The sequence below is a fragment of the Salmo salar genome, chromosome ssa22 (assembly GCF_905237065.1).
Source record: "Salmo salar chromosome ssa22, Ssal_v3.1, whole genome shotgun sequence".
Lineage (NCBI taxonomy): Eukaryota > Metazoa > Chordata > Actinopteri > Salmoniformes > Salmonidae > Salmo > Salmo salar.
In genome coordinates this window covers 41,904,631-41,923,315 of record NC_059463.1, presented here as the reverse complement: position 1 = coordinate 41,923,315, position 18,685 = coordinate 41,904,631, and the positions used below count along the sequence as shown (strand labels likewise).

General features: G+C 40.5%; 1 protein-coding gene across 1 annotated transcript in view; it reads right to left on the bottom strand.

The window, feature by feature from the left end:
* Window positions 1–7,864, bottom strand: part of fbx42 (F-box only protein 42) — a 36,507-nt gene extending 28,643 nt beyond the window's left edge. Inside the window, 2 exon segments of the mRNA NM_001140552.1 lie at window positions 6,806–7,087; window positions 7,753–7,864. Of these exon segments, the coding sequence (NP_001134024.1) occupies window positions 6,806–7,087; window positions 7,753–7,852 (382 nt within the window). The 5' untranslated portion in view covers window positions 7,853–7,864.
* Between the last annotated feature and the right edge of the window lie 10,821 nt (window positions 7,865–18,685).

Sequence of the window (18,685 nt, the reverse complement as noted above, 5' to 3'; positions counted from 1 at the left end):
CAGGTTTTGGCCTGCCAAATGAGTTCTGTTATACTCACAGACACCATTCAAACAGTTTTAGAAACTTTGGAGTGTTTTCTATCCAAAGCTAATAATTATATGCATATTCTAGTTTCTGGGCAGGAGTACTAATCAGATTAAATCGGGTACGTTTTTTATCCGTCCGTGAAAATACTGCCCCCTAGCCATAACAGGTTAAACAATACATGCATGTTTTGTTCAATCAAGTTCATATTTATATCAAAAACCAGCTTTTTACATTAGCATGTGACGTTCAGAACTAGCATACCCCCCGCAAACTTCCGGTGAATTTACTAAATTACTCACGATTAACGTTCCCAAACAACATAAATTATTTTAAGAATTATAGATACAGAACTCCTCTATGCACTCGCTATGTCCGATTTTAAAATAGCTTTTCGGTGAAAGCACATTTTGCAATATTCTAAGTAGATAGCCCGGCATCACAGGGTAGCTATTTAGACACCCACCAAGTTTAGCCCTCACCAAAGTCAGATTTACTATAAGAAAAATGTTACTACCTTTGCGGTTCTTCGTCAGAATGCACTCCCAGGACTTCAACTTCAATAACAAATGTTGGTTTGGTTCAAAATAATCCATAGTTATATCCAAATAGCGGCGTTTTGTTCGTGCGTTCAAGACACTATCCGAAAGGGTAAAGAAGGGTGACGCGCCCGACGCGTTTCGTGACAAAAAATTCTAAATATTCCATTACCGTACTTCGAAGCATGTCAACCGCTGTTTAAAATCAATTTTTATGCCATTTTTCTCGTAAAAAAGCGATAATATTCCGACCGGGAATCTGTGTTTTAGTACAAAGAGAGAGAAAATAAAAACATGGGGTCGCCTCGTGTACGCGCCTCAGTCTCATAGTACTCTGACCAACCACTATCCAAACGCGCTGTTTTTCAGCCAGGGGCTGCCTCGACATCATTCAGCTTTTTCCCGGGTTCTGAGAGCGTATGGGAGCCGTAGGAAGTGTCACGTTACAGCAAAGATCCTAAGTTTTCAATAAAAAGAGTCAAGAAGCTCAAGGAATGGTCAGAGGGCACTTCCTGTACAGAATCTTCTCAGGTTTTTGCCTGCCATATGAGTTCTTTTATACTCACAGACACCATTCAAACAGTTTTAGAAACTTTAGGGTGTTTTCTATCCAAAGCCAATAATTATATGCATATTCTAGTTTCTGGGCAGTAGTAATAACCAGATTAAATCGGGTACGTTTTTTATCCGGCCGTGTAAATACTGCCCCCTAGCCCTAACAGGTTAAAATAATTATGTTTTTTGTGAACGTTTATCGTGAGTAATTTAGTAAATTCACCGGAAGTTTCCGGTGGGTATGCTAGTTCTGAACGTCACATGCTAATGTAAAAAGCTGGTTTTTAATATAAATATTAACTTGACTGAACAAAACATGAATGTATTGTATAACAATGTCCTAGGAGTGTCATCTGATGAAGATCAAAGGTTAGTGCTGCATTTTTTGTGATGGTTTTTGTGACATTATATGCTAGCTTGAAAAATGGGTGTGATTATTTCTGGCTGGGTACTCTCCTGACATAATCTAATGTTTTGCTTTCGTTGTAAAGCCTTTTTGAAATCGGACAATGTGGTTAGATAAAGGAGAGTCTTGTCTTTAAAATGGTGTAAAATAGTCATATGTTTGAAAAATTGAAGTTTTGGGATTTCTGAGGTGTTTGTAATTCGCGTCACGCTCTATCATTGGATATTGGCGAGGCGTTCCGCTAGCGGCACATCTAGATGTAAGAGGTTAAACAGGTCAACATTCACAAGGCCACGGGGCCAGACGGATTACCAGGACGTGTACTGCGAGCATGCGCTGACCAACTGGCTAGTGTCTTCACTGACATTTTCAACCTCTCCCTGTCTGAGTCCGTAATACCAACATGTTTCAAGCAGACCACCATAGTGCCTGTGCCCAAGAACACTAAGGTAACCTGCCTAAATGACTACAGACCCGTAGCACTCACGTCTGTAGCCATGAAGTGCTTTGAAAGACTGCTCATGGCTCACATCAACACCATTATCCCAGAAACCCTAGACCCGAATCCAATTAACAATACCGCCCCAACAGATCCACAGATGATGCAATCTCTATTAGAGGTCGACCGATTAATCGGAATGGCCGAATTAATTAGGGCCGATTTCAAGTTTTCATAACAATCGGACATCGGTATTTTTGGACGCCCTTTTTTAAAATTTGTTTACCTTTATTTAACCAGGCAAGTCAGTTAAGAACACATTCTTATTTTCAATGACGGCCTAGGAACGGTGGGTTAACTGCCTTGTTCAGGGGCAGAAGACAGATTTTTACCTTGTCAGCTCGGGGATTCAATCTTGCAACCTTACGGTTAACTAGTCCAACGCTCTAACCACCTGCTTTACATTGCACTCCACGAGGAGCCTGCCTGTTACACGAATGCAGTAAGAAGCCAAGGTAAGTTGTTAGCTAGCATTAAACGTCTTATAAAAACAATCAATCATAATCACTAGATAAACTAGTAATATCATCAACCATGTGTAGTTATCTAGCCTGTCCTGCGTTGCATATAATCGCTTACGTACAGGTTGCTCCAACCATAAACATCAATGCCTTTCTTAAAATCAAAACACAAGTATATATTTTTAAACCTGCATATTTAGTTAATATTGCCTGCTAACATGAATTTCTTTTAACCTGTTGGGTCTAGGGGGCAGCATTTGCACGTCTGGATAAAAAAAATGTACCCGATTTAATCTGGTTACTAATCCTACCCAGTAACTAGAATATGCATATACTTATTATATATGGATAGAAAACACTCTAAAGTTTCCAAAACTGTTTGAATGGTGTCTGTGAGTATAACAGAACTCATTTGGCAGGCAAAACCCTGAGACATTTTCTGACAGGAAGTGGATACCTGATGTGTTGTATTGACTTTAAACCTCTCCCATTGAAAAACACAGGGGTTTAGGAATATTTTGGCACTTCCTATTGCTTCCACTAGATGTCACCAGCCTTTACAAAGTGTTTTGAGTCTTCTGGAGGGAGATCTGACCGAACAAGAGCCATGGAACGGTGATGTCCCATTAGACACCTGGCGCGCTACTTCATGTTGGGTACCCTCGTTCCAATACGTTATAAAAGGCTATGCATTCGTCCACCTTGAATATTATTCATGTTCTGGTTAAAAAGGCCCTAATGATTTATGCTATACAACGTTTGACATGTTTGAACGAACGGAAATATATTTTTTCCCCTCGTTCATGACGGAAGTCCGGCTGGCTTACATCATGTGCTAACGAGACGGAGATTTTTGGACATAAATGATGAGCTTTTTTGAACAAAACTACATTCGTTATGGACCTGTGATACCTGGAAGTGACATCTGATGAAGAGAATCAAAGGTAATGGATTATTTACATAGTATTTTCGATTTTAGATCTCCCCAACATGACGTCTAGTCTGTATCGCAACGCGTATTTTTCTGGGCACAGTGCTCAGATTATTGCAAAGTGTGATTTCCCAGTAAGGTTATTTTTAAATCTGGCAAGTTGATTGCGTTCAAAAGATGTAAATCTATAATTCTTTAAATGACAATATAATATTTTACCAATGTTTTCTAATTTTAATTATTTAATTTGTGACGCTGACTTGACTGCCGGTTATTGGAGGGAAACGATTTCCTCAACATCAATGCCATAGTAAAACGCTGTTTTTGTATATAAATATGAACTTGATAGAACTAAAAATGCATGCATTGTCTAACATAATGTCCTAGGAGTGTCATCTGATGGAGATTGTAAAAGGTTAGTGTATCATTTTAGCTGGTTTTATGGTTTTGGTGACCCTGTCTTTGACTTGACAAAACATTACACACAACTCTTGTAAATGTACTGTCCTAACATACTCTAAATTTATGCTTTCGCCGTAAAACCTTTTTGAAATCGTAAAACGTGGTTAGATTAAGGAGATGTTTATCTTTCAAATGGTGTAACATAGTTGTATTTTTGAAAAATTTGAATTTTGACATTTATTTGGATTCAAATTTGCCGCTCTTGAAATGCACCTGCTGTTGATGGAGTGCACCACAGGTGGCACGCTAGCGTCCCACCTAGCCCCAAGAGGTTAACTAGGGAAAATGTGTCACTTCTCTTGCAAACAGAGTCAGGGTATATGCAGCAGTTTGGGCCGCCTGGCTCGTTGCGAACTAATTTGCCAGAATTGTACGTAATTATGACATAACATTGAAGGTTGTGCAATGTAACAGGAATATTTAGACTTAGGGATGCCACCCGTTAGATAAAATACGGAACGGTTCCGTATTTCACTGACAGGAAAAACGTTTTGTTTTCGAGATGATAGTTACTGGATTCGACCATATTAATGACCTAAGGCTCGTATTTCTGTGTATTATGTTATAATTAAGTCTGAGTTGATAGAGCAGTCTGACTGAGCGGTGGTAGGCAGCAGCAGGCTCGTAAGCGTTCATTCAAACAGCACTTTCGTGTGTTTGCCAGCAGCCCTTCGCAATGCATTGTGCTGTTTATGACTTCAAGCCTGTCAACTCCCAAGATTAGGCTGGTGTAACCGATGTGAAATGGCTAGCTAGTTAGCGGGTGCGCGCTAATAGCGTTTCAAACGTCACTCACTCTGAGACTTGGAGTAGTTGTTCCCCTTGCTCTGCATGGGTAACGCTGCTTCGAGGGTGGCTGTTGTCGATGTGTTCCTGATTCGAGCCCAGGTAGGAGCGAGGAGAGGGACGGAAGCTATACTGTTACACTGGCAATACTAAAGTGCCTATAAGAACATCCAATAGTCAAAGGTATATGAAATACAAATCGAAATACAAATCGTATAGAGAGAAATAGTCCTATAATAAATACAACCTAAAACTTCTTACCTGGGAATATTGAAGACTCATGTTAAAAGGAACCACCAGCTTTCATATGTTCTCATGTTCTGAGCAAGGAACTTAAACGTTAGCTTTTTTACATGGCACATACTGCACTTTTACTTCTCCAACACTTTGTTTTTGCATTATTAAAACCAAATTGAACATGTTTCATTATGAGGCTAAATTGATTTTATTGATGTATTATATTAAGTTAAAATAAGTGTTAATTCAGTATTGTTGTAATTGTCATTATTACAAATAAATAAATAAAATTTAAAAATAAAATGTATTTAGTAAATCGGCCGATTAATCGGTATCGTCTTTTTTTTTGTGGTCCTCCAATAATCGGTATCGGGGTTGAAAAATCATAATCGGTCGACCTCTAATCTCTATTACACTTCACACTGCCTTTTCCCACATGGAGAAAAGAAACACCTACGTGAGAATGCTATTCATTGAGTACAGCTCAGCGTTCAACACCATAGTGCCCTCAAAGCTCATCAATAAGCTAAGGACCCTGGGACTAAACATCTCGCTCTGCAACTGGATCCCGGACTTCCTGACGGGCCACCCCCAGGTGGTAAGGGTAGGTAACAACACGTCCGCCACGCTGATCCTCAACACAGGGGCCCCTCAGGGGTGCGTGCTCAGTCCCCTCCTGTACTCCCTGTTCACTCATGACTGCACGGCCAGGCACGACTCCAATACCATCATTAAGTTTGCTGATGACAACAGTTATTATTATAGCCTGATCACCGACAACGACGAGACAGCCTATAGGGAGGAGGTCAGAGACCTGGCCATGTGGTGCAAGGACAACAACCTCTACCTCGAACGTGATCAAGACACAGGAGATGATTGTGGACTACAGGAAAAAGAGGAACGAGCACGAAGCCATTTCTCATCGACGGGGCTGCAGTGGTTCAGGATGAGAGCTTCAAGTTCCTTGGTGTCCACATCAACAAACTAACACGGTCCAAGCACACCAAGACAGTCGTGAAGAGGGCACGACAAAACCTATTCCCCCTCAGGAGACTGAAAAGATTTGGAATGGGTCCTCAGATCCTCAAAAGGTTCTACAGCTGCACCATCGAGAGCATCCTGCCTGGTTTCATCACTGCCTGCTATGGCAACTGCTCAGCCTCCGACCATAAGGCACTACAGAAGGTAGTGCGAACGGCCCAGTACATCACTGGGGCCAAGCTTCCTGCCATCCAGGACCTCTATACCAGGCGGTGTCAGAGGAAGGCCCTAAAAATTGTCAAAGACTCCAGCCACCCTAGTCATAGACTGTTCTCTCTGCTACCGCACAGCAAGCGGTACCGGAGCGCCAAATCTAAGTCCAAGAGGCTTCGAAAGAGCTTCTACCCCCAAGCCATAAGACTCCTGAACAGCTAATCAAATGGCTACCCAGACTATTTGCCTTGCCCCCCTCCTCTGGAACACTGCTGCTACTCTCTGTTATTATCTATGCAGTCACTTTAATAACTCTACCTACATGTACATATTACCTCAACTAACCAAACCAGAGCCCCCGCACATTGACTCTGTACTGGTACCCCCCTGTATATAGTCTCGCTATTGTTATTTTACTGCTGCTCTTTAATTACCTGTTACTTTTATTTCTTATTCTTAGCCGTATTATTTTAAACTGCATTGTTGGTTAGGGGCATGTAAAAAAGCGTTCCACTCTAAGGTTGTTGTTGTATTCCACTCGAATACCTGTTGTATTCGGCGCATGTGACTAATAAAATTTGATTTGAACCGACGTTCGTCAATTAGTTGTTTAATAACCAAAACATTTTTATTTGGGTTATTTGCACAGCACTAGTATTTGGGTTTAGAATGGTGGTGGAGGTTGTTGTATCATCAATAGAGAGACATACCTTTAATGAGGCGATACCACTGTTTACACACCAGTGCAGCGGTCTTGTGCTCCTGGTATGGTGAGAGGAAGGACAGGATGTATTCTAGGACTTCCTCCGGCAGCTCCACCATTGTCCCCTCACCCTCATTGCAGCCTTCTATGTCCCCCTCTCCTCTGCTGGTCCCCAATTTCGGATCTTCCCCCTGTGCCATTCCAAAAGGCCCTGATACATCTTCCTCTGTATCCATGGCAACAAAGTACCCATCGTCACTGTCTGAAGAGCGGGACATTCTTTCTGTGCCTGGACATAGATGGGAGATGACACTAAAAAGGTGGGCTCAAAGACAAACAATAATAGTACCTTCCATCAATTCCATCACGTGACATGTGCTTTACAACAGGGTGGGGATAGACATACTGTAGCTAAGTTAGCTTGCTAGCTTTGGGACAGGGAGTATGTGTATTTGCTGGAACCAATACACAGACTCCCGATGTTGTGTCCTAAACTAAAGCTAACTAGCAACCTGCTGAATTAATGTAGTTAGCTAGCTGGATAACTAAGGAAAGTGGTTAGCTAATTGGCACAATGGCGTTAGCTAGCTACTAGTAGCATTAACGTCCACCGATAAACGCATCCCTTCTGGCCCGCCCTCACTAATTAGAATTACCATCTATGGTAGGGCATCAAATTAGTTTAACACTGTGTCAAATAATGTATATTTTGCTACCAATCCGTGGAAAACTGTAATGAAAAATGCCAGTGTATCTTTGGAATATAACGTTAGAGATAGCTTGCTAGCTAGTAGGTATAGCTAAAGTAGCTAGCTAACGCGTTAAGTTAGCCAGCTAGGATGCAGTAAGAAACTACTAACGTTAGTGGTTTGTTTGGTTTCTGCTCTATTTCTGTCAGGTTTTCAGGGACCATATTTCCCTTCCAATCATAACCCCAACAGCTTTGATATTCACCGTAATTCTGCACGTATTCTTTAGTTTGTTTTCTATCTTGTGAATTATCTCTTCTCATTCCTTTATCAGCTTCTGCAGTAAATCGCCATACTCCAAGCATTCGCCATCTTCATCAGTGGCAGCATCATCTGCAACGCGGGAGCGCGCACGTAAACCGTCATGGTCAAGAAATAGAGAAATTAAGTGGATTGGTAATAATCGGTATAGCTAGGTCTATTGGACTAAAATACTGACAAACAAACACAACATATTGAATCAAATTACTATCAAATCAAGAAATGACCCACATTTTATATTATTGCATTGATACCAATTTGATCATCTACATCACCCTTCCTTTTTGTACACTGCTGCTACTCACTGTTTGTTTGTTAGTCACTTAATAGTCACTTCGCCCCCACCTACATGTACAGATTACCTCAACAAGCCTGTACCCCGCACACTGACTCGGTACCGGTGCCCCCTGTATATAGCCTCGTTATTCTTATTGTGCTACTTTTTATTATTACTTTTATTTTAGTCTAATTGGTAAATATTTTCTTCTTGAACTGCACTGTTGGTTAAGGGGTTGTAAGTAAGCATTTCACGGTAAAGTCTACACTTGTTGTATTCGGCGCATGTGACAAATAAAGTTTGATTTGATACAAATACATTTATCTTCCGGACTCTGACTTTGCTCATTCAGGTTTTTCTTAATTCATTTGTTTACATTTTGGGAGTTGTGTCTATTATTTTGTATTGTTCGTATTACTGCACTGTTGGAGCTAGAAACATAAGCATTTCGCTGCACCAGCGATATCATATGCAAAATATTTGTACGCGACCAATAAATAACATTTTATTTTATTTTTTACACAGAAGTAAACAGACCATCTCTATTTCTGCACCTGGATGAAGTTTAAACCAAGTTGCCATACCTAAATTAAAGGTCACTTACAATAACAAAGTTGGGACAAACGAAGTCATATAGAGAATGGATCTTTAAACATATAGCTATAATAACCTGTACAACACATAGGTCCTCCTCCTATATTGAAATCAGTAAATCTTCAAACATGTTATTTTTGGAGGAGTACAGTTTTAGGTCAGGAATCAATGCGCGTTCCCAATGTACATGTACAATGTCCATGCAGTAGAGGTCGCTGTTAACTGTATATCAGGATTTTGTGGCCATTTACAGTTGAAGTCGGAAGTTTACAAACACTTAGGTTAGAGCCATTAAAACTCGTTTTTCAACCACTCCACAATTTTCTTGTTATCAAACTATAGTTTTGGCAAGTTGTTTAGGACATCTACTTTGTGTTTGACACAAGTCATTTTTCCCATAATTGTTTACAGACAGACTATTTCACTTAGAATTCACTGTATCACAAATCCAGTGGGTCAGAAGTTTACATACACTCAATTGACTGTGCCTTTAAACAGCTTCGAAAATTCCAGAAAATGATGTCATGGCTTTAGAAGCTTCTGATAGGCCAATTAACATAATTTCTGTCTGCTACTTTGCTGCGAAAAGTGCAAATCAATCCCAGAACAACAGCAAAGGACCTTGTGAAGATGCTGGAGGAAACGGGCACAAAAGTATCTATATCCACAGTAAAACGAGTCCTATATCGACATAACCTGAAAGGCCGCTCTGCAAGGAAGAAGCCACTGCTCCAAAACCGCCATAAAAAGAGCCACGGTTTGCAACTGCACTTGGGGACAAAGATCATACTTTTTGGAGAAATGTCCTCTGGTCTGATGAAAAAAAAATAGAACTGTTTGGCCATAATGACCATCGTTATGTTTGGAGGAAAAAGGGGGATGCTTGCAAGCCGAAGAACACACTCCCAACTGTGAAGCACGGGGGTGGCAGTTTCATGTTGTGGGGGTGCTTTGCTGCAGGAGGGATTGGTGCACTTCACAAAATAGATGGCATCATGAGGGAGGAAGATTATGTGGATATATTGAAGCAACATCTCAAAACATCAGTCAGGAAGTTAAAGCTTGGTCGCAAATGGGTCTTCCAAATGGACAATGACCCCAAGCATATTTCCAAAGTTGTGGCAAAATGGCTTAAGGACAACAAAGTCAAGGTATTGGAGTGGTTATCACAAAGCCCTGACCTCAACCCTATAGAAAATTTGTGGGCAGAACTGAAAAAGCATGTGTGAGCAATGAGGCCTATAAACCTGACTCAGTTACACCAGCTCTGTCAGGAGGAATGGGCCAAAATTCACCCAACTTATTGTGGGAAGCTTGTGGAAGGCTATCCAAGTTAAACAATTTAAAGGCATTTCTACCAAATGCTAACTGAGTGTATGTAAACTTCTGACCCACTGGGAATGTGATGAAAGAAATACAAGCTGAAATAAATCATTCTCTCTACTATTATTCTGACATTTCACATTCTTAAAATAAAGTGGTAATCCTAGCTGACCTAAGACAGGGAATTTTTACTAGGATAAAATGTCAGGTACTGTGAAAAACTGAGTTTAAATGTATTTGGCTAAGGTGTATGTAAACTTCCAACTTCAACTGTATGTACATGTAAGTAGGGGTAAAGTGACTATACATAGATAATAAACAGCGAATGTAAAGTGTAAAAAAGGAGGGGGGTCAATGCAAATAGTCCAGGTTGCCATTTGACTAACTGTCTAGCAGTCTTATGGCTTGGGGGTAGAAGCTGTTAAGGAGCCTTTTGGACCTAGACTTGGCGCTCCGGTACTGCTTGCCGTGCGATAGCAGAGAGAACAGTCTATGACTAGGGTGGCTGTAGTCTTTGACAATTTGTAGGGCCTTCCTCTGACACCGCCTGGTATAGAGGTCCTGGATGGCAGGAAGCTTGGCCCCAGTGATGTACTGGGCCGTACACACTACCCTCTGTAGGGTAGATGCCGAGCAGTTGCCATACCAGGCGGTGATGCAACCAGTCAGGATGCTCTTGATGGTGCAGCTGTAGAACTGTAGAAACGTTGGGGATGGAGGAAGTCAGCACGAGACAGAAGACTTTACAAGACTTAGGCTGGGTCACATTTGGCTGAATAAGTCATCAAATCTGATAGGAAAACATCCAACAGGAAGGTGTGATTATTGCCAGGAAATATAAACAGTAGAGCATGTGTTGATACAGTGTGGGTGGTACGGGAGGGAGAGAGATTGAGAATATGTATGAGAGAAAATGGGATACAGGAATTAAGTGTAAAGAGTTTATTGAGTTGATACAGTATCCAATCTTTTGTTTTATTTTCTTAGAGAAACGGAGCTGGCAGGTAGAATATAATAGGCGGTGTCAGAAGAAAGCCCAGAAAATTGTCAGAGACTCCAGTTACCCAAGACATAGACTGTTTTCTCTGCTACCGCACGGCAAGCGGTACCGGAGCGCCAAGCCTAGGACCAAAAGGCTCCTTAACAGCTTCTACCCCCAAGCCATAAGACTACTGAACAATTAATCAGATGGCCACCAGACTATTACATTAACCCCCACCTCCATTTGTTTTGTTCACTGCTACTACTCGATGTTTATTATCTATGCATAGTCACTTCACCCCTACCTACATGTACAAATTACCTCAACTAACCTGTACCCCCGCACACTGACTCGGTACCGGTACCCCCTGTATATAGCCTCGTTATTGTTATGTTGTTGTGTTACTTTTCTTTTTTTTTACTTTAGTTTATTTGTTAAATATTTTCTTAACTCTTCTTGAACTGCACTGTTGGTTAAGGGCTTGTAAGTAAGCATTTCACGGTAAGGTCTACACTTGTTCTATTCGGCGCATGAGACAAATAAAGTTTGATTTGATTTAGTTCCTCCCTGTCTCTGGCACACACTCCAGCACAGTAGCGGTAATGCACCAATAACTTTGGATGCCAATGGCAGAAAAACCCCAATGAAGAAGAAAAGGTTGCTGATGACCATAGAGATAGATAGGGGATTCTAGTTCCCAAAAGCCTAATTTTAGCATAGGCAGTGCCATTGAGGACTTTCACCATTTTGAAGTGGTCAACTTGGTGGGACTTCCTATGGTTTAAGGAAGGATCACATGATTCCATCTGGATCATCAGGAGGGATCAGCCATTGATTTATACTTGTGAGCAAACATTCCATAACTGCAAGTGGCAGTAAATAGTAAATTGCCTATCTTGGCTTTATACCTGTTCAAACCACACACTCTAGTGGTAGAATGCACCCTTTCAGTTTATTTGCCAACTCATAGAAGTAGTAGAAGAAGAAAATTAACGACTTCAAAATGGAGATAGCCTCAATGGCGCTGCCCATGCTTTCACAGACGCCCTAATCTGATATCTATCTAAGTCAATGCTAGTGACCGACTGTGCTTCTTTTTTGATTTCGCATCGGTGCAGACACCCAGCTACAGTGTCCGTTGTTATGGTGAACTGTGAAGTGTAGAAGTGTGCAGCATGGCATGGGACAAAGGAATGTGTAGTATCGGTGGAAAAAACTGCGTGTGTCAATTGTGGGGGTGCCCATGTTGCTGGGGTTCAGAAGTGCCTGGTGCAAGAGAGACAGGTTGAGGTTGCCAGGGTCATTGTAGAACAGAAGGTGTCTTGTGCTGAGGCAGTAATGAGAGTATAGGATCATGGGTCAAGGGTTAGTAGGCCTAGGCCTGGGTTTCCTAAACTCGGTCCTCGGGACCCCAAGGGGTACGTCTTGTTTTTGCCCTAGCACTACACAGCTGATTCAAATAATCAACTAATCATCCAGCTTTGATCATTTCAATCAGCTTTGTAGTGTTATGGCAAAACCCAAAATGGACCGACTTTTAGAAACACTGCCCTAGGACAATACAGAGTGATCCGAATTTGTGCTTCAGTAAGGTTGGCTTTTTAGCATTCATTGCCATGGTTATCAACTGTACCAGAGAAATGGAATGTCAGTCACAGAAAATAGATGTTGTGATAGCAGCTACAGAGAAGTACTTGGGTGTACAAGGTTTTACTGCAGAAGAGTTCATGCTGCATTATGTAGAATTCCCAAAACAAGCAATCATTATACCATCTAAACCGCTTTGAAATATCTGTTCCATAACCCAAAATATTGTGTTTTCAGCTGTTTGAATCCGATGTACAAAACCGAACGTAAAAGACACAAAAATGAAACTTAAAGAACTGGAAGCATAGCAACAGTGCACACAGAAAACATATATACAGCTTCTTAGACTTGCTATTCACTGAGAATGACATATAACTAACATTTCTTTGTGATTTTGGTCGGTTGCCCAAAAAGTTACATATTGTAGCTTTAAGTGTGGAAGGAAGCTTTAACGAAAGAGTCCAGTCCTCCCAGGCCAACGTCCTGGTGTTGGATCAGTTAGGGTCAAAGTAGTGGAGTGGGGTGCTGATTTTTATTTTTATGAAGTAAAAAATGAAGTAAAAATTGGTGTAGTTGGTGGTGCAGAACCAAGCACGAGATAGTGAGTTCCTATTGGCACGTTGTATTATCTATTTGCATATTTCCGTTAGGGAACACCTACTCCGACCCTTGTCTTTTGGCAGATCCATTGTTTCAGGATGGGTGAAAACAGATTTCGGTGATGTGGAATCGATGAAGGTAACAAGAAGTGGTCTCAGTGGTGCCATGTTCTTGGTTTTCATTCCAAATTGGGCTACTTTGTAAACGATGTCGCGGGTCAAGATGTATTGGTTGCGGGTTTTTGGGCTATTTGTAAATTGCACCGCAGCTGCCATGACATTTCTCATAAAAACATTATTTCTCTCAAATGTTGTGAAGAAGCTGATTAAACAGCATGATCATTACACAGGTTCACCTTGTGCTGGGGACAATAAACGGTCACTCTAAAATGTGTAGTTTTGTCACACAACACACAAACTGTAATTCAGTAAAATCTTTAAAGTTGTTGCATGTTGCATTTATGTTTTTGTTCAGTATAGATTGTCATTTTGGAGACACCTATTTCCAACAATTTTTTGTAAAACATATTAATACTCATGAACTGATGCACATCAATAAATAATGTAGACAATGCACTGGAAAATTACTAAATTGGTTTGAACTTCGTTCTAATGTTGACTTTGCTTAAAGGAAACGGTATCAAGCTAAGAGTTTTATGCATTCTCAGTTCTTGGGTCTCGGGGGCTGCACAAGTGGAAATTTGAAATGGAAATTATAGGATTACTTCGGGTGGTTATTTTAATGTGGAAAAGGCCTCAATGAAACTGACATTAAATTTGGAGAATGATACATTTGCCTCTGTTGGACATCAAGTAGCATATTCATTTAAATGCCATTGTAGGCTACCATTTGATACAATAAATATGTTGAAATTACAATATCACTGGAGTCATTGCAAATCAATTTGTGCCACTTGTGTAGCCTAACTGAACCTGGCAAACCAATTTAATAAAAAGCCTATAACTTTAATTTATTGTTGTTGTAGCCTTGTGTTATTATGGAATTATTAATGGACATGTTTAGTTAAAACCTCTTAAGGATCGGATCCTTTTTTTCAATTTTTGCCGAAAATGACATACCCAAATCTAACTGTCTGTAGCTCAGGACCTGAAGCAAGGATATGCATATTCTTAATACCATTTGAAAGGAAACACTTTGACGTTTGTGGAAATGTGAAATTAATGTAGGAGAATATAACACATTAGATCTGGTAAAATATATATTTTTAATTGTACCATGATCAATGAAATGCAAGAGAAAGTCCATAATCTATTATTCCAGCCCAGGTGCAATTTAGATTTTGGCCACTAGATGGTAGCAGTGTATGTGCAATGTTTTAGACTGGGCAAATGAACCATTGTATATCTTTTCAAAATGTTGTATCAAGACTGCCAAAATGTGCCTAAATGGTTTATTAATACATTTTCAAGTTCATAATTGTGCACTCCCCTCAAACAATAGCATGGTATTTCTTTTAAAATCTGTAATAGCTATTGTAAATTGGACAGTGCAGTTGAACAAGAATTTAAGATTTCTGCACATATCAGATATGTCTATGTCCTGGGATTATTTTTTTTTACTTACAACCTCATGCTAATCCCATTGGCCTACATTAGTTCAAGCGTCCCACGGGGGGACACCAATCCCATAGATGTTAATTAAAGTTTAATTTATCAAAGCTCTATCGCAATAACAGATCAGTTGTTAGAAAGCATTAGATTGACGGTAACAGTAGTCAGATTACAATACAGGCAAAAATATATATTTTTACAAACAAACACTGTCTGTTGTTGACAAGCATATTCAGTTCATATACATATTATTAATATTTAATTCTGTGATTGAAAGTACGACCCCATCCTCAGTAGGCTATTAGGAAACACAAGCACTTCTTACCTCGAAATCGCCTCGCTATTCATGTTGAATAAATTAGTCTGTTAATTTTAACTAAGCAAGCTGCTAAATCATTCAGTTTACATCTTGCTTACATCTTGGCTAGGCTACTGTAGATTACATGACATGAGATGTATGCCTATCAGGGGCTATAGGCTACCTGCCTTTATCTAAGAAAACCATGGCAAAGTTGAATTACTGTCATAAAGCCAGATTTTAGTCTGTAGCCTATGCCTATTGAAATGACAAGTCAATCTTGCAAATGGGCCATTTATAACAGTTTGTAGTCTTAACATCTGGCACATAATAACAGCACAATTGCTAGAAAATAGCCTAACATTAGATGTTTTTATGTTAGTCCAAGTGTTTTTTGCTCAGAGATTTTGAGGTCCTCTGTCCACCTTTCATCACTCAAACTCTCCTGTCGGATTTACAGTGAGGGAAAAAAGTATTTGATCCCCTGCTGATTTTGTATGTTTGCTCACTGACAAAGAAATGATCAGTCTATAATTTTAACGGTAGGTTTATTTGAACAGTGAGAGACAGAATAACAAAAACATAACAAAACAAAATAACAAAAAAATCCAGGTTTGCACACATCTCAGGAGGGTTTTTGTCCCACTCCTCTTTGCAGATCTTCTCCAAGTCATTAAGGTTTCGAGGCTAACGTTTGGCAACTCGAACCTTCAGCTCCCTCCACAGATTTTCTATGGGATTAAGGTCTGGAGACTGGCTAGGCCACTCCAGGACCTTAATGTTCTTCTTCTTGAGCCACTCCTTTGTTGCCTTGGCCGTGTGTTTTGGGTCATTGTCATGCTGGAATACCCATCCACGACCCATTTTCAATGCCCTGGCTGAGGGAAGGAGGTTCTCACCCAAGATTTGATGGTACATGGCCCCATCCATCGTCCCTTTGATGCGGTGAAGTTGTCCTGTCCCCTTAGCAGAAAAACACCCCCAAAGCATAATGTTTCCACCTCCATGTTTGACAGTGGGGATGGTGTTCTTGGGGTCATAGGCAGCATTCCTCCTCCTCCAAACACGGCGAGTTGAGTTGATGCCAAAAAGCTCCATTTTGGTCTCATCTGACCACAACACTTTCACCCAGTTGTCCTCTGAATCATTCAGATGTTCATTGGCAAACTTCAGACGGGCATGTATATGTGCTTTCTTGAGCAGGGGGACCTTGCGGGCGCTGCAGGATTTCAGTCCTCCACGGCGTTGTGTGTTACCAATTGTTTTCTTGGTGACTATGGTCCCAGCTGCCTTGAGATCATTGACAAGATCCTCCCGTGTAGTTCTGGGCTGATTCCTCACCGTTCTCATGATCATTGCAACTCCACGAGATGAGCTCTTGCATGGAGCCCCAGGCCGAGGGAGATTGACAGTTCTTTTGTGTTTCTTCCATTTGCGAATAATCGCACCAACTGTTGTCACCTACTCACCAAGCTGCTTGGCGATGGTCTTGTAGCCCATTCCAGCCTTGTGTAGGTCTACAATCTTGTCCCTGACATCCTTGGAGAGCTCTTTGGTCTTGACCATGGTGGAGAGTTTGGAATCTGATTGATTGCTTCTGTGGACAGGTGTCTTTTTTACAGGTAACAAACTGAGATTAGGAGCACTCCCTTTTAGAGTGTGCTCCTAATCTCAGCTCGTTACCTGTATAAAAGACACCTGGGAGCCAGAAATGTTTCTGATTGAGAGGGGGTCAAATACTTATTTCCCTCATTAAAATGCAAATCAATTTATAACATTTTTGACATGCGTTTTTTTCTGGATTTTTTTGTTGTTATTCTGTCTCTCACTGTTCAAATAAACCTACCATTAAAATTATAGACTGGTCATTTCTTTGTCAGTGGGCAAACGTACAAAATCAGCAGGGGATCAAATACTTTTTTCCCTCACTGTATCTATATTTATGTACATGTGCAAAGAGAATTTATTTACAATGATAAACCTGGTTAAGCCCTGAAAGCTGATTGGCTAAAAGCTGTGTTATATCAGACCATATACCACCAGTATGACAAAAAAAAAAAACTTTTACTCTTCTAATTACGTTGGTAACCAGTTTATAATAGCAATGGTATTTGGCCAATATACCATGGCTAACGGCTGTACCCAGGTACTCCGAGCTTAGCCTTGGTATATTGGACAAATATCATACCCCCATGTGCCTTATTGCTTGATCATACCTGTCAAACAAGTTAAATCGAAATCAATTGATGGATAAGGGAAATTATCTTTTCTCTTGCGACATATTTACATTTCTTTATTACATCATGTCATAGCTCGCAATAATTATTATTTTGAGGAAAAACTAACTTTGCTTCGAACCTTACAAGTTACAACTATATTCCTTCTTAACTGGCTCGATAATGTTGTGGAAAAATAGTTTATTGTATAAATATTGCAATTCCTCTCTTGCTATGAAAAGGAATTTGGCTAGTTTTCAGGCCTTTTTGCTGTTTTAGAGTGGTAATTGTTCTGGAAATTTTAGCAAGACCTGGCAACCTTGAGTGGTCTTGTGATAATTGTTTGTGTTTCTGCTGGTCAGAGGGAGCAGGTGTTTCAGCGTTAATCAAATGGGGACAAGAGATGTGAATTGTTTTGCTCTCAAGAAAAGGGCACCATTGAAAGGAGTGATTACTGGGGTAGTGGTAAATGTGAAAGTTGACCAACTGAAGGGGAAGGTTCTCGGTGTTTGTGATGCTCGTTGTTTAGTGCAACGCAGACAGGGTGGCATGAGTGGTGAAACAGAAGAGTCGTTGCAAGTTCTTTTGAGTTTTGATATTGAGTCTTTGCCCAACAGTGATGTTAGTTATCCCGTACAAGCTTTTGTGCCGAATACATTACATTTTTACGTGTCAAGCTTATGGGCATGTGGCAGCAGTGTGTAGGAGGGAGGTCCCTAGGTGTGAGAAGTGTGCAGAAGGTCATGAGACAAAGGAATGTGTAGCATTGGGGATAGAAGCAGTATTAATTGTAGGGGTGCCCATGGGCCTGGGGATCATCAGAAATGTCCAGTTGAGGTTTCCAGTGTTGAAGTAGTACAGAAGTTGGCCTCTGCTGAGGCAGTGAAGAAAGTAGAGGAAGATGGGTCAAGGTGGGAGGAGGGGTGAGAGGAGTGGTGTGAGTAGTAGAGCTGTACCAGTACAGAGGGATAGGCCAACAAGTGATATATGTTTCAGTAAGATTGGATTTTTAGCGTTTAATAGCAATAGTTATCAACTTTAGGGGAAATGGTAGAGGTGATGACGTTGCAGCGTGGTAGGCACAGCTTGTCCCATTAATTAATCACACAAATTGAGGATTAGCTGATAACTACGAAACAAACATTCTGTATAATATAGAGAATCTGGAACTATTTATTGATCAGCATTTTGATATGCTCGAAAAAGAAACGGATACATCGAAGCGAACATGAGAAGACCTTTGGATTGGATTACAGTAATAAAATGATGGAAGAAATACGAGAGTAAAATATGATATTGAAAATTACCCTGGACTCCCTAAAAGACACTACAGAGAGGCTACGGTATGATAAAACAATGAAAGCCGAATAAGTTGATCTAAAGTGCAGAAGTATGAGAATTAATATTGTTATAATGGGAATAAAGGAGG